The sequence below is a fragment of the Maylandia zebra genome, linkage group LG11 (assembly GCF_041146795.1).
Source record: "Maylandia zebra isolate NMK-2024a linkage group LG11, Mzebra_GT3a, whole genome shotgun sequence".
Taxonomy (NCBI): domain Eukaryota; kingdom Metazoa; phylum Chordata; class Actinopteri; order Cichliformes; family Cichlidae; genus Maylandia; species Maylandia zebra.
This window is the reverse complement of record NC_135177.1, coordinates 37,120,560-37,136,751: the sequence shown is the minus strand read 5'-3', so window position 1 is coordinate 37,136,751 and position 16,192 is coordinate 37,120,560. Positions and strand designations below refer to the sequence as shown.

General features: G+C 44.4%; 1 protein-coding gene across 1 annotated transcript in view; it reads right to left on the bottom strand.

Annotated features, from left to right (window-relative positions):
• The window catches only part of LOC143421176 (copine-4), a 94,468-nt gene that overhangs the window by 51,321 nt on the left and 26,955 nt on the right, over positions 1 to 16,192 (bottom strand). The window contains exon 3 of the mRNA XM_076890338.1: positions 4,082 to 4,261. Coding sequence (XP_076746453.1) covers positions 4,082 to 4,261 — 180 coding nt within the window. The remainder of the gene's footprint in view (positions 1 to 4,081; positions 4,262 to 16,192) is intronic.

Below are 16,192 nucleotides of genomic sequence, written 5' to 3'. Positions count from 1 at the left end.
GAACACGACAGCAGGGAGCACGAGCACTGACGTCGGAGGGGAGCACACGCAGGAGTCTAGGGAGCAACGGGGATTTAGTGTGCATCTGTTATTTACCTCACTGTAAAACACACTGTCTTCACTAAAGAGTCCAGCTTCCGGGTCCTTCTTCCCCACATCCCCACATGACAGGCTCAGCTGAGGTCTGCTGGTTCTCCGGAGCCTTTAAAACAGGGTCACCAATCCCAGTCCACGAGGGCCGGTGTCCTGCAGGTTTTAGATGTGTGCTGGATCCACCACCGCTGATTTAATGGCTAAATTACCTTCTCAAGATGTTAAGTTCTCCAGAGGCCTGGTAATGAACTAATCGTTTGCTTCAGGTGTGTTGGCCCAGGGTCAGATCTAAGACCTGCAGGGACACCGGCCGTCGTGGACTTTTTTCAATTCTTTTTGAATTTTGTCTTTTGTGTGTCTCACCTGCTCGTTTTTAAAGCTTTGTTCAAGCCTACTCTTCGTGCTGGATCTGATTTTCTTGCAGCTTTTAGGCGATGATCAGTTTTCCTTTTTTCAGGATTTTCCGGGACATGCCAAGCTGTTAACATATTCTTTAATGTGTTTAAATACTGCTCCTGAACCATGTTCCCACTTCAGTTCCAGCATGAAAACCTCTCCTGCTGTTAAAAATCAAACCTGTGCTATCAGCAGGATAAAAAAGAAGCTGTTTTACTTCATTACGGAGTGAAATCTCGCCCCTCTGCCGCCTCGTGTGCCAGAACTGCTTCTTCCAGGCCCGTTAAAAACCTGCGGTGCTCCGTCAGCCATCTGGCTGCTGAACGAGCTGGCAGAACTGACGCTGCTGGCAGAAACAAAGACGATGGTGAGGAGGAGGCTTTTCCCGACTTTCCGCAGTCATCCGAGCTGATTGTTTCATCACCCACTTGGCTCCTTCTCCTCATCATCTTCTTCAGATAAGTGTGTTAAAACTCTTCCAACACATTTTTACTTCCCTGCAGGAAACTGAAAACAGTCGGAAGGAAATCCACAATGAGGCTCAGCTGACAGACTTCCCGACTTCAGTTTTTAATGAGACCAACAGCAGGTGGAAAATCTGTCTGTTCATCGGATTCTTTAGCTCTTAACAAAACACCAAACAACACGTAGATTCCCTTGGACTGCATTATGTGTGGATTTATCTTTTTATTATAGCGCAGACTGAATTTAGGTGATTTTAATAAGAGATGCTGTGTCTGGAGCCCAACTCCAACGTTTTTCTCGAGCTGAAAACTTTGTTTCAGCACAAACTTTGGTAATGACAGCAGATGGCTGCCTGTTGCCACTCTGCTATCTGACTGGCATTTACTCACAGTTGGCAGAACTTCACTTAGAAACAAAGCGAAGCTGCAGTCTCTGTGAGCATTTAGTCAGGCTGAAAACGTCTGCGATCAGGTCGGCGAGCTAATTTCTGTGTTTTCCTTGAGCCACATTTAAAACAGACGTTTCAATGAAACGTGAAATTATTCCTGTTGATTTGATTCGTTTCGTGACACCTGAGCTCACTCCCACAAGCCGTCCCTCAGCAGTCTCAAACAGTAGCTCGTGCCAGGTTAGACTAATCACAAAGTTCAACAGCTCAGACGCCGACACAGACTCCACAGAGTCGAGCAAACAGAAATGACGGCAGGATTTTGTGAGCTGCAAAGTGAACAAGCGAGCTAAGTCCACCACCTGTCAATAAGCCTCCAATAACACCAGAAAAAGTTGCCAGATCTGTTGCTAGTCGCTTTTTACAAAAAATGTCGCTCAAAGGGTCTGAAAACTCGCTAAATATAGCAACAAAGTTGCTAAGTCGGCAACACTGGAAGACACTCTGAACCACAGACAAATGAGTGGAAGCATTCTGCTTCAAGGCCACCAGGGGGCGAAACCTGTGGTTGAACAAAGACTCCCCAGTCTATGGAAGACAACGGGAAAACGTTCTTGCCTAGACCAGTGTTTCCCACCCTTTTGGAGCCACGGCACATATTTCCCATTAGAAAAATCGCACGGCACACCACCAAACAAAAATGTCACAAAAAGCATATTGATACTTTTCCCAGCGAAACAGGTGTAGTGGAAAGCGCTCGGTTTGTCCCCAGTGTACCTTTTTTGCTTTCTTCTGACCATTACTCATGCTAGAGCCTTCAGGGTCGGCGTTTCACCTAATCAGGTGGAACCAGACAATCTTCCACGGCACACTGGATCATTTCAGTGGTTGGGAAACACTGGTCTAGACCAGATCAGTCAACACCTTCCTGATGAGTTTCGGGGCTCAGTCACTCATTTCAGGTGAATTATCCTGCATATGTAACCTGCTTCCTCACAGCCGCTCACCACATAAGATTTCAGCTCACAAGTGGGTGACGCTCCACTGACTTCATCCATCTATGGCTTGAACATAGACGTCCGTCTGTTGACGATCCTCATTCCAGGTACTAGATCCTTGTTTGGGTAAAAATACGTTCCTTCAACCTTCAGGCAACAACCAGTGAAATAACTGCTGGCAATGTAAATCTCCAGGTTCTCAACTTGGATGCAAACAACTGAAGTGACAGCCAATTAGAGGGAAGGATACTGCTGTGATTGACACATGAGGGTTACCTAGGCCAGCGGTCCCCAACCTTTTTTGCGCCACGGACCAGTTCATGCCCGACAATATTTTCACGGACCGGCCTTTAAGGTGTCGCGGATAAATACAACAAAATAAAACTGGTACCAAAAAATAGAAGATTTATTCATAACACACATGAAAAGACCCAGGAAAACCGAGTTAACGATAAAGACGATAACAAAATAACGCTGGAAACCGATAAAAACCCTGAAAACCAGACATTTCACACCTGAGCCTCAACTCTCGCGGCCTGGTACCAAACGACTCACGGACCGGTACCAGGCCGGGGCCCGGGGGTTGGGGACCGCTGATCTAGGCAACCAGAGCCTGGAATTTCCTCTAGCAACCGATGTACAGAGGGAATGTTGTATATCTGGAATGGGCTTAACTCTGAACACTGACAGATGATGCTTACCCATCAGGCACTGGGCTTTTACAGGCATCCATGTGACGAGCTGTTACACATTCAGTGTTTTGTCTTTTTCTTTGAGCTATTTTTTCTTTTTCCATCCATCTATCAGTGAAGATTATTGGCACCAAACCCCCAAATGTGCACTTAAAAAAAACTGCTGTAATATTGAGCTTTTTTACATGGGAGACACTTTTGGTGCCTCTAGTGGACACAAGAGGAACTGCAGATTAAGTTCAAACATGAAATTAGAAGTTCAGATTTTCAGGTGTAGTTTGTAGTGAAAACGTTCTGAAAAAAACAGGATTATGATTCTCAGCCTCGTCAGCTGCTGCTCGGTTAGCAAACACACACACGTGTGTCATGTGGAGAGGCTGAAAACTCATTTTGTGTCTCAGGCAGACAAATGATGATTTTTATCAAGTCAGATTTTTATAAATGTTGTGAGAGCGTGCATGAACCGGTCATTCTTCAGTGAGCGACACACACACACAAATGTGTTTTATTCCCACTTTATTGTGTCTGCTGCACGCAGGCTGTAATTGAGTCTCTGAAAAGCTGCTGGCTGACAAAAACACGGCAAACAATTAGCTTTTCATCGAGAAAAGAAAAGAAGCCCGAAGAGAAGCTCAGGCTTCTGTTTACCGATGTTTTTCTGAAGTGCTGATCTATTAGCAGAAGCTTTGGAAGTCTGTCGGCGTTACAAACTTCACTGGGAACAAAAAGAGCCGTTCAGACCTTCAGCTGAAGTGAGGCTGATGACTGACAGCTTCCTAATGTTTACCTGTGAAAGCACACACACACACGGCAGGCGTCTTCTGGCAGATCTCAGTCTCGCTCTTCAGTTTCGTGACACTCAGGCTCATTTATTCCTGTTTACTTGTTTTCATTGGCTCTCAGGTATTTGTCAGGTGTGTGGAAAAATAGAAACTTCAGTTTTCATTCAACTGTTTCAGAGAAGTTTCTTAAATGGAAGTAAGATCGTCTGACTGGAGGCTTGAAGTTAAATAAAGACCATAAATAATAAAGAAGGAACTGTGACTCACCTGTCCCAGCGTGCACTCCACCGATCCCAGGAAGATCGCCTCCTTCAGGCCGTTGTGGCTGCTGTTGATGTCGTACAGCTCGAAGCGCAGACGCTGCACCTCTTCAAAATAAAAGTCCAGCGTGAAAACCTTTGAGTAGGTAGGGTTGACGCAGCTGCGGATCACCTCCGTCCGATCCACCTGCAGGACACCAAAGGACGAAATAACGTGAGTTATTGCTCGATGGCTTGCACCTGCACGTCAACTGTAAATACTACATGAACATGAGCGGTATGAAAGCTAATCCAAGGTGCGACTTTTCATTCTTTCATTCCTGTCGTGCACAAATATGTGTGATTATTAATTTTCCAGAGTCATGAGGAATCATGACTGCATTACATCGGTTTTTTAGAACACTTGCAGGTGCAGCAGAAGCAGCATCGTGTAGAAGTCTGAAGGACTCCAGCAACCATCAAAGGTAAGCGCGTCTTCACAGCGAAAGAGCCACAGATCAGAAGCATGTTCAGGTTCAGACTCTAAATGTTGAGTCCCTCTTTATCGCCCGCGGCGTCTCTGGGAGAAATTTTAGCAAAAACAGCCTGAACTCTGGAGTCATCGTGGCTCAGCATCCAGCCCGTCAGCCTGAGTTTGCAGTCGGAGACGTTGTCTGCTTTCTAAATCAAGTTGAAGGTCATAGTTTTCACACGTTGGGGGAGTCAGAGGGACTAACCTGGGCTAACAGGGAGCATTTCACCCGGTGCAGTCCCACATCACTGCATCTAGTGATGATTTTGAAGGGCAGGCTTTGTTGGCACAGTCTCAGAATTTCTTCTTTTTCTCAATCTTTGTTTTAAACTTTAACATTATTTTATTACTTAATTATTTTTCTGTGTAAATTACATCAATGAAAACTTTTTTTGGTTAAATAAATGTAAACTCAAATGAGGGTTGGTTTTTGTTTTCTTTTTAATGTTTTTATCTAAAAGAGGATAAAGTGAAGCTCACTTCTGTCTGACCTGTGAAAACATCCTGAACTTTTCCGTCAGTAAGTGCTGATGTTATGATGTAGCTGCTAGAAAAGCTTCTCTGTCTCGTAGGAAGTGAAGGCCAGTCTCCAGTACTGCAATCTTCTGCAGGAGGCTGTGGTAGTCATCTGTGGAGAGGGAAGACATCTTGTTGCTAGTTAGCCTAGCGGTTAGCACCTTTCCAGGCTATTGAGGCTGTTTGGTGCCCAGACGCTGTAATCAGGCTTCAGCTGTGTGTAGGCCACAGACACACGGAGCGCTGAGGATAAGGTAACTATAAAAATGTTGCTGTTTCTGTTAAGAACGCTTTAGTCCTAATGATCTATAAGTGTCCAGAAGCTCTCGCAGGTAAGCTCATACGGAAAAAAGGGAAAAAATCAGCATGAAAATCAATAAAAGAAGCAAAGCATTTAAAGGGCAAAGAGACGAAGCGTCCACACTCACAAAAGGGGGAGGAGCATTTTAGAGGCCTGACTTCAGTTCAGGAGACGAGGCTTTAGGTGATGATGGTCCTGAGTCAGGTGACCCAGTGTTGATGTTTGGATTCTGTGATTTTGTGCTTTTCTGGTGGTTTAGCTTTTTGTATTTTCTGGCTCTGAGTTCTTCAGTGCTTTGTGATTTCTAGTAGTGATGGTGAGATGAAGCCTCATGATGAACTGAAGCTTCCCATCCAACTGGTCGACTCATGGTTCGAAGCATTGTGATGATTCATTTGCTCTACTGCGCCATCAAGTGGACAATTCAAGTGAAACGGGCTCAATGATTATAATGATGTGATGAGTAAACCGCTAAACTGAATAAATAAAATGTTTTTCATGGTTATTTATCCCGAATATTGTCTCAGTATGTCTGATACAAAAGAGAAAGTGGAAACTATCAGTACACAGTTTTTGGGATGATTGTGTAACTGCGTAATCATGCTTATGTACATCTCAATGATGACACAAACTAGTGTGTGGCACTTCAAGTTGAATGAATAAAGGAATTACTATTGTTCATGACACCAATAACTGAACTCTAAATATTAGTTATATTTAATATTATACTAATTTTATATTATATTAATTTAATTAATGTTTGTGTATAATAAATTGGCAGCTTAACACAGGAATGTACATGGAAACAAAAAGGGAGGGAGTTGTGATGTGAATGTGCTTGTGACTTTATAACAGTGCTCATGACACTAGGGAAAAGTTTTCATTTCTTTTTATTCAAAAATAGCAGCTTTTCCACAGTGCTGGGCTTAAGACGGTTCCTCTTTTTTGAGAGGATTTCTCCTGCTTTTGAAAATATCCTCTCACAGGGCACAGATGAAGCAGGGGTTGCAAGAAAAACCACAGCAAGTTTATACAAGTTTGGATAAAGAAATTTGTGTCCAGTACTCCAGTAGCTATGTAACACGTACGTAATCCAATTCCACAACACGATGTGATGGGGAATCAGCTGCCCATTTTATTTCGAATCTGGCGCGAACCGGTGAACCAGTTCCCGAATCAGTCACGTGGTACGGACTGCCCGCGAGGCCTCGAACGTCACTGCATACGTAATCAACGCAAGCCTCGATACGCGCTTCAGAAAAACGCCCCCACGATTACCCGACGCGCGATTCGAAGCTTCGACACACAGGACACATCACTAATTTCTAGTTCGTAGGTTTTGTTCCATGTTTAGTGTGTCGTGTCTCTAATGTAGGTTTGGTTCTGTCTTCATGTTTGTTCCGTGTCCCACGCTCAGTCGTGTCTCCATGTCGTAGTTTGTTAGTCTTGTCTCTGTGCTCCCTCTGTTCCTTATGTTCTGTCAATTTCAGTGTCAGCCTCTGGTTTCCTGTTTTATTTTGATAGTTCTGTGTGAGTATATTCAGTTTTAGGTCCTCCTCGTCTCGTTGTGTCAGATTAGTCCCAGCTGTGTTTCCCTCGTGTATTTAAGCGTGTTTGTGTTTTCCTCTGTCTGTTGTCACGTCGTTAACCATCGCACACCATCATGGCTGAGTGTTTCCTTTGTGTTCCCAGTAATTTCCCAATGTTCTGTTCCTGGTTTGTTTTCTAGTTCCCAGTTCAGTTTGTTGTATTCATCGCTCGAGTTTTTCCAGCGATGAAGCTGTTTTGAGTTTCCTCTCTGTGTATGAGTCCTGGGTTTGGGTCCTACATCCTTCCTGCCACACAGCTGAGGGGAGGTGAAGGAGGAGAACGACATGGTGAAACTGTACACGTACAAATGTTAAATGGTCACCGTTTAAAAGAGCTACTTGTGATCTTTAAATCTAAGAGTACATATGATGTGAAGGGCAAGATGGCGGCTTCCACAAACTCTCATCACTTCTATGTATTTTCAATGGACTCAGTCTGTTTTTATCAGCACACATCAATTTGTGGGGAGATGTACGTCCACAGTAATCAGTGTACGAGTACAATATACGTCATTTTTTCTCCTACTGACTCACACAGTCAGTGTGTGACTGACTGTGTGAGTCCACACTCCCCCTGGTGTAAAACGTGCAGCTCTAAGGACCACAGTGTGAGATCTGATCCATAAGTCAGAGCAGGAAAGCGATTGTGGTCAGGAAGTGATGAAGTCTTAAATTAGCAGCGAGCTGCTGAGAAGCTGCGTGCAGTCGAAGTCCTCGTCCAACAGTCAGAGTCATCCTCGTCTCCTCGTTATAAGGGACAGATGGCGAATCAGCTGAAAAGAAATCCAGCGTGGAGCGTGAGAGGAAACCCGACGTCCTGCGAGTGTCTGAGAACGAGTGTAAGAGCTCCGCTGGCTCCGAAACATCTGAAAGCAGGAAATCATCCCACAGGTTCGCTCAGCAGTTTGATGTGAAAACAAAAGGTCCTGAAGATCTGCAGTCTCGGCGTCTCTCATTAGTCAGAAACAGAAGCGTTCAAGCATCCGTCAAGGCTTTTTTGTTTCCTCTGTAAAACAAATGAGCAGTTTATGATAAAGAGAAGATGTCAGCACGAAGCTGAAGGTCCCGCTCTGATCATAAATTCAGCTGCTGCACGTTTCACTGCAAAGAGTCTGAACTGTGAGAGATGAAATCTGAATTTGTTTCAGGGAGAAAAACTGAAGACAAGCGTTTCATACCTGCACCTGCAGCACTGTCTAATACATGGAAGCTAATAAATGTTTAATTTTCCACACGTGCCCATGAGCAAGGCTTTGGACACTGCCAAGCGAGCCACCAAAGCTCCGTTCCAGTAAAATGTTATTAATATAACAGATAAAACTCACAAAGTGATTCACAACAACAACAAGGCTAAAAATATAAACACCGAGTGTTGAACGAGTTTAGCTGCTTTTTAAAAGAGTCCACGGAGCTGAGGTGCAGTTCCAGAGCCTGGGGTGTCGTCAGGCCCCAAAATGTTTGTTTTCTTAGAAAGCACCAATCAAAGCAGAAATACTGTGTGACATCATTCATGAGTCACAATCACCGTCATGGATACGCTGGCTTCTGCTGGGATGGTGTTGCTGCAAAGCGCGGTGATGGAAGCGCTCTGCGCTCGCTTCCTGAACCACAACCACGTGTGAAGAGTGCGGAAAACCGAAGCTCGAGCAAAGTCCAGCACGCCGTCACTGTCACTGATGTGCACGCACAGGAAATCATTTTTCAAATCTGAACTTTTACCTTCTCTTTATATTCTTACATGCTGCCATTTTTTCAAACATTTCAAGTTGCTGTACATCAATACAACCGTTACAGCCCAGATTTGAATCATATGTTTGCATTAAGTCCAGAGTAACTACATAAACTGCAATAAAAATTAAAATCGTTTTTGGTTTGTTCTTTTATTTTACACATATTTGTAGTTACAGAAATGTCAGAGGTAGCTGCCTCCACCAGCGTGTGAATGTGAGAGTGAATGAATAGTGGAACTGTACAGCGCTTTGAGGGTCTCGAAAAGCTCTATAAATGCAATCCATCATCGTTGTCGTCGTCGTCGTCGTCGTTGTTATTATTGTTATTATTATTATTGTCGTTGTTGTTGTTATTATTATTATTGTCGTTGTTGTTGTTATTATTGTATTATTATTGTTATTGTTGTCGTTGTTGTTATTATTATTGTTGTTGTTATTATTATTGTTATTCCTCAAAACTGTAAATGCAAAAAAGTTGCACAAAATAATTTCCAACCACAGGAAATTTATTTTGAGTGTCATCATAGTTTCATTTTTGAGTGACGTCACTTCCACTTTTGGCAGGTAATGGCGGACGTGTGCGAGTCTGCACTGATGTTTATTCAATTCAATTCAATTTTATTTATATAGCGCCAAATCACAACAAAAATCGCCTCAAGGCGCTTCATAGATACAGAGAAAAACCCAACAATCATATGACCCCCTATGAGCAGCACTTTGGCGACAGTGGGAAGGAAAAACTCCCTTTTAACAGGAAGAAACCTCCAGCAGAACCAGGCTCAGGGAGGGGCGGGGCCATCTGCTGTGATTGGTTGGGGCCAATCGTTATTCCAACGTAGGAAGTGCTATGAGCAGCTGATCAGATCAGCAAAGTGCGTTTCTGGATTATAATGTTTTTGTTGTTGTCAGTGCTTTAATTATTGCGCTAGCTTATGTGGTTGCAATTCTACCGGGATTTAAAACTAGTTATGTGCTTAAAAGGGTTGATGGTATCTTTAATGTGTTCAGCCTCAAAAATAAAGTCAGGAGCAGATTAGAAAAGAAGACAGGAAAACAGAAAGTACGTGAGCACTGAAGCTGAGCAGACCTGTTCCATCTACCTGTCGTTCCTCTTTCAGCTGCTCAAAGTTAAAGTGAAAATAACATTTTTCCCACTGATCTGAGGTCAAAACTGAGGCAGAGCTCAGATCAGTTACACGAATATTAATAAACACACCTGTAGATCCTCACAAAAAACACATCTAACAAATGACTCGGTCGTCCAGGTGAAGACAAAACTGAAGTAAATCTGTTGAGCCAATCAGAGAGCTGCTTCAGCAGAAACGCCACGGTTACACTTTTTCTTCTCATTAATGTGAAGCTGCAAACACACAAAAGCTTCTGGAGAAAATCGATCAAATCGAGCCAAAAGTCAAAGGCAGAGACTTCAGCACCAACTATGAAAGCAGCATTTCGCTTCTTTGGGTTTCCAGGAGACAAACTCATGTTTCTGTTGTTTCCACATGTTCATCACGTCGGCGCTGACTCGTCTGCTGAGGATCACACACAGAGCAGGTCAGACTCACAGGAGAGACGATGAGCAAATTCTGCTTCACATCCGACGACGACGATGATGATGGCGGAGACCCTGATTGACCCAGGCGCTGTGTTAGTCGACAGACAGGCTGCAGCAGCCTGAGCAGCTCACCTGTAACAGAGCCTCAGAGCAGAGATCCTGCAGCGGGACGATGAGCCCAAACATCACATCCAGGTCATTATCCTCAGGTACACCTGACAGCCTGTCACAATCAGGGGGCTGACTGTGTGCAGAGGGAAAGATGGACCCAAATGCAGATGAAACAAAACGTGACTTGGATAACCACAAACGAGCCAAATAACTGCAAACAAAAGGCAAAACTAACAATAAACTAAACCGGGAGCTGAATTAAATAAAAACAACAGGACCTGACGTGAGAAAACTTGACACGAACTCTTGGCCTGAAAACAAAGCAGACGATCTGACAATGACACACTGAAAACAGAGGAACACACGAACAGCTGACTGACATGAGCCCAGTGACAGCACAGGGGAAGTGAAACTAAATACACGAGAATCCTTCAAAATAAAACAGGAAACACTGAAACTAGACATGACAACACAAGCTTAGTAGACCTAACACGCGATAAACGACACAAGAACCCAAACACAGAAACCAAGGAAACAATAAATAATGACTGCCTTTAACCTCAACTAAAAGCTAAACAGGAACGACACATGAACTAATCACAAATCTAAAATGAGACGAATACAAAATGTACTGAGACCCAGCCTGTGACACGCCTCAGTGTGTCAGCGCCATTAACTTATTTTATTTCCACCAAAACATTAAATCAAACTTCTTGTGGCACTCGCTAACATCGTCAGCCTGCCCCAAGAGTCTGAACTGTAGGGGGCAGTAAAGGGAGAAGAAAACCACAAAAGAAGAAATTGACCACAAATAACAGACTGAACGCCTCGTGCTTGTTAAAGAAAGCATCAGGAGCAAAACCTTTTCCTCTGGTCCTCCAGGTGAGTCTCAGATCACCTGTTCAACTATCACTTTAAGCATCTCAGTGAGAGAGTGTGGCAGTGATGTCATGGTGGGCCTCCCCACGGCTGCAGGTACGACCCGCACCTGCTAACGAAGTCACCAAAACAAACACACCTGTCAATTTCTTTGAGCCGTTTTTCACTTTGACCGACGGCCCGAGTGAATCTGCCTCAAACGGACCAGACTACACAGACCTCGTGTTTGACAACCCTGATCTAAATGCTTTAAACCTGATGTCCACACACACAGCTTGCACTTATATGATCCCAGGAACCACATGCACTGCATTTGTGTTTAGATAAGATGGAGAGGTTTGTCACTCCTCCTCAGAGAAATCTTCTTTGCAGCAGCACAAAAACACTCGAAGCCTCTGAAATGCATCTTTCTGTAAATGTGTCTGTAAATAGATCCAAGTGAACCTTTCTTCCCTGTCGCACTACAACGAGCGTTCGGAGCGTTGAAATAGGCGGGTCTATTACAGGAAAACTGGCGAATTACTTTAATGTTGAGCCGTGTTCATATACTTTTCTCACGTCTTTCGACTCCTGTTCACAGCTTCTCTAATGAAGCAGCAGCAAAAAAGCACTATAAAAATAAAATGTGGTCTTAATGCACATTCATATATACGTCTGAGCGTGATGAGAGGATTGTGGGGGTTGTGTGAAAGGGAGGTGTGAAGATTCATAGTTAAAATTACAATCTGACAAAAACACAGCTGCCATTGTTTTAAATTAGATCTGTAACAAAGACAAAGAACACCAGGCTGAAGGACGCCGTGCACACTTTGTTATTTACATACAAATTTAATTTAAATCTCATCGCGACCATCAGATAATCTACGGAGTCTTTATTGCTGCTGGAGCCGTGATAACATGCGGTACACTATCATCATATCACTAATATCATCATATTCAACTACAATAGATCCCCACAGGGCACTTTATTGTGGCGATCATGGAAGAGGTTTGATTTTTTTCCATATCCTGATTTTAGTTTCTAGTTGGCTTCTCGTGTCCGTCTTCCTGGTTTCCATTTCCTGTTTTACTTTGACAGTTCCTCTTCCTTGTGTCTTCCTGTCTGACTCCTCCCACTGATTTCCTACCTCTGTGTCATCGTCTTATAAAAGATGGAGTTTCTGAACCAAACAAAAGGGCTCAAACCGCTTAAACCTGCAGTATTTTTAGTGCCTGCAGGGGGCGACACCTGCGGTTATTATATTGTCTGTGTTCCTGTTCTGTCTGCGGATAATGAGAACTTCAAATTGTTCCCTTTTGTGCCTAATTGTGCATTCAGTCCTGTCTGTATGCACTCATAGCCACATCATTAGGTACACCCTTTTGTCTTCAGAGCTGCTTTAAATCTTCGTGACAAAGATTCAGCGAGGCGCTGAAAACATTCCTCACAGAATTTGGTCATATTGGCATGACATCATCACACAGCTTCTGATCACTTCCTGTAAACCCCAGAGATGGTTATGTGGGAAAATCCAGCAGATCAGCACGTTCTGAAACAACAGCCACGTTCAAAATCTCTAAAATCTCATTTATTTCTGATTAATCTGCATTGAAAGCAGTTCAGAGGTGCAGAGATGGACCTGAGAGAGATCAGCCAAACATTAACATGAAGTCTCAGCGGATGACGAGAGCTTCAAATTGAAATGCAAAGGAAAGTGGTTTGCATCTAAAGCTCACACAGCTTCTGTTTAAGTTTGCATTTTTATTTTCAGCCAAACGATCAGAAAACTGAGAAGTGGAAAGAAAGCCGGGAAACACGTGCTGTGATTCTAGATGTGAAGTGCACAAAGGTCCTGTCATCTATCTCAGGAAACACACAATCCCTCAAAGTCTGATCTAATCTGCATCTGAAGAACAAGAAGCATCGTCTTTCTCCACATCTCAGCTCTGCCGAGACAAAGAGAGAAAATCGTTCTTCAGACTCTTCCGTGACGCCATCCCACCTCCTCTTCAACGTTCGGCAGAAAGACGCGAACCTGAACAGAAAGCCAGACATTCAGAGATGAAGCGAAGACGAAAGTGGGACGAGGGGAAGAATAAGAGCGAGTGTGGAGAGAGAAGAGAGGGGAGGAAGAGGAGGGGTGTGTGTCTGTGCGGACACCGAGCGACATTTCATCTGGATTTCCAGACGGCTAAAAATAAAAACACAAAGTGGGACGACAGAGACCAGAAACCAGGTCTGAGCGAGTCTTACAGCAGGCTTCATCACAGCCCTGCACACATAAACAGCCCCTCTTTGGTCTTTAGTGTCAACGCTGTTAAAATGAATCTTCCTCTGTGATCATGTGATTTTCCCTCCTTTGTGTGTTTGTGGTTTTTAAGAAATTTGTCCTCGCCGTTCTGCAGAGTCAGCAGAAAAATGGGCCCCAGGTCGTCCTTCCTGCGCAGCAGAACGACGCCAACACGACACGGGAGCGTTTGTAAAGCGGGTGTACGACTTTTTGGAGCAAAGAGGTTACACTCACTTTACATTATTTCACTCCTTTGATTGAAGTTGGACAGGTCAGTAAAAACCAGAGTTTTATCACTTTATCAGCAACACTGGACGATAGCTGACAGACCGGACCTTACAGCAGCCGTGTTCATGGTCACATAGCTGCATTAGAAATGACGCAAACGGTCCAGTTCAGGGAATAAGCTGATTAGTTAACACACAGTTAGCGACTGCATCCACCTGTCAGTCAAAGAGGCCACGCCCCTAATAATGCAAACTTTAAACAGGTGAGTGTATAAACACCCAGTGCATCATGGGAATCCCCGGCAGCCTACGTCTATTGCAGCATAACTAAGGGAGGATTCAGGGTCACCTGGTCCAGCCCTAACTATATGCTTTAGCAAAAAGGAAAGTTTGAAGCCTAATCTTGAAAGTAGAGATAGTGTCTGTCTCCTGAATCCAAACTGGAAGCTGGTTCCACAGAAGAGGGGCCTGAAAACTGAAGGCTCTGCCTCCCATTCTACTTTTAAATACTCTAGGAACAACAAGTAGGCCTGCAGAGCGAGAGCGAAGTGCTCTAATAGGGTGATATGGTACTACAAGGTCATTGAGATAAGATGGGGCCTGATTATTTAAGACCTTGTATGTGAGGAGCAGGATTTCCACACTAATAAATGTTAAACTGAGCTCCAGTGCAGTTTACATGTCCGAGCCTGTAATGATTTCTATTCTGTCGTGTCTGTTTTGCGCTTTGAGCTCGGTTGGCGTCTCTTTGCGGGCACTCGGTGTCTCGCTGTGTTTGTATCTGTTTTTGTAGTTTCTGTGTCTCTGCTCTGATTCTGTGTCTTTGCAGCTGTTTTGTCGTGTTATCGTCTTAAAGCTTCACTCTTCCATCCCTGAAGATTTCAGTGACAGAGCGACGAGCAGAAAATGTCACAGCTGACGTCACCATCTCAGCTGTCTGAGCCAGCACTCTCAAACTTACTCTGCGTCTGTCAGAGAGGACAGAAACTGCTGCAGTCGCACCTGTTTGCATGTTACACATCCAGCACGTAACACACAAACACTGCCCGGCTGTAGACTCATGAATAACATGTGTGTCCTGCTTTAAAGACACGAGTTTTGAAGGAAATCTGCTCACTGGCTTCTGTCAGTGTCCAAACTGAAGCCCGACAGCTGACTAAACACAGCTCAGGCAGCTTCAGATGAAATTAGATTAGATTTAACTGAAGGGAGAGTTCAATTAAAAACATGAGGGAGAGAGAAAGAAGCCAGAGGGAGGAGAGAGGGGCGTCCACAGCACTAAAGACAGTCCCCGGGCCAATAAAACATTTATAACCACAGCCTCAGTGCAAACATTAGAATAAAACCACCATTACACTTTGATGACTTACTGGCATCGCTGGGCCCTGAACGAGCATCAAGAGCTGCGGCAGAGCCGAGCTCACCCGGATCATAATCCCCGCTGACACCCAGAGACTCAAACCCCACAGCAGCGAGAACAACGCCGGCCCACTCGCAGCAAGGTCCTGCACACATGCCAGCACAGAGGCGAGGCAGGCGGCGAGGCAGGCGGCGGTGTGCTGATCGCCTCCATCCTTCTGTATGTTGGCTCATTCCTCCCTCGGTGGGAGATAGCACACGATCAGGATGTTTGTTTGTTTATCTCTCAGAGTTAAGTGACAAAACAGAAGTGCCGTACCCTGCAGCAGCGAGGCCGTCCCACAGTCCACAGCAGGAATAAACGTACCTGCTCTGGTCCCAGTAGATCGTTTACTCCTGTACAGCAGCTGTACAAACTGGACTGTTTTAATTAAGCGCCGCTGTGGTGGGTCCCACAGGAGGTGTTTCCTGTCATGCAGCTGAATCGGACCGTGTGGATGGATACTCAGCATCGTCACACCAAACACAGAAGCGACATTAAAGCGGTTTATAACTCAGCTTTAATATTTTACCTGTATTTGATGTGCTTACATAATCCAAAAGCTCTTGGAGAACCATTTGCTGTGAAAACATCCCTGCACGGTTTCCTGGCTTTTTAAAGTAAAACGTGGGTTTAAGACAAATCACAACCCAACAACTAGAAGAAATGAGCCGACTTCAACAGTCTTTTGTAACGGACCGTATGTTAGGAACGATGAGGCGCTCAGACGGATCGTGTGTCATACTTCCTACTGCCTCAGGGAGGCGCTGCAGAGCTGGAGGGCAAACACGGCATGACGTGAACTGCAGCCGTCCTCCACAGTCACAAGTGGGTCATTTCAGAGGGAATTCAGCTCCACAAGAAGCTCTGAGATTTCCTCAGAACAAACCTGTCCGTGCATCCAGCAGGTAGTTCAGCACATATTTAAAGGCAGGATTCAGGGAAATGTAAATAATTAAAGGCTAAAATGTCATTTAGTGTCCAAACAGAGCAGCGGTGGGAGTGAGTCTGGCTCTAATAAAAGACTGAA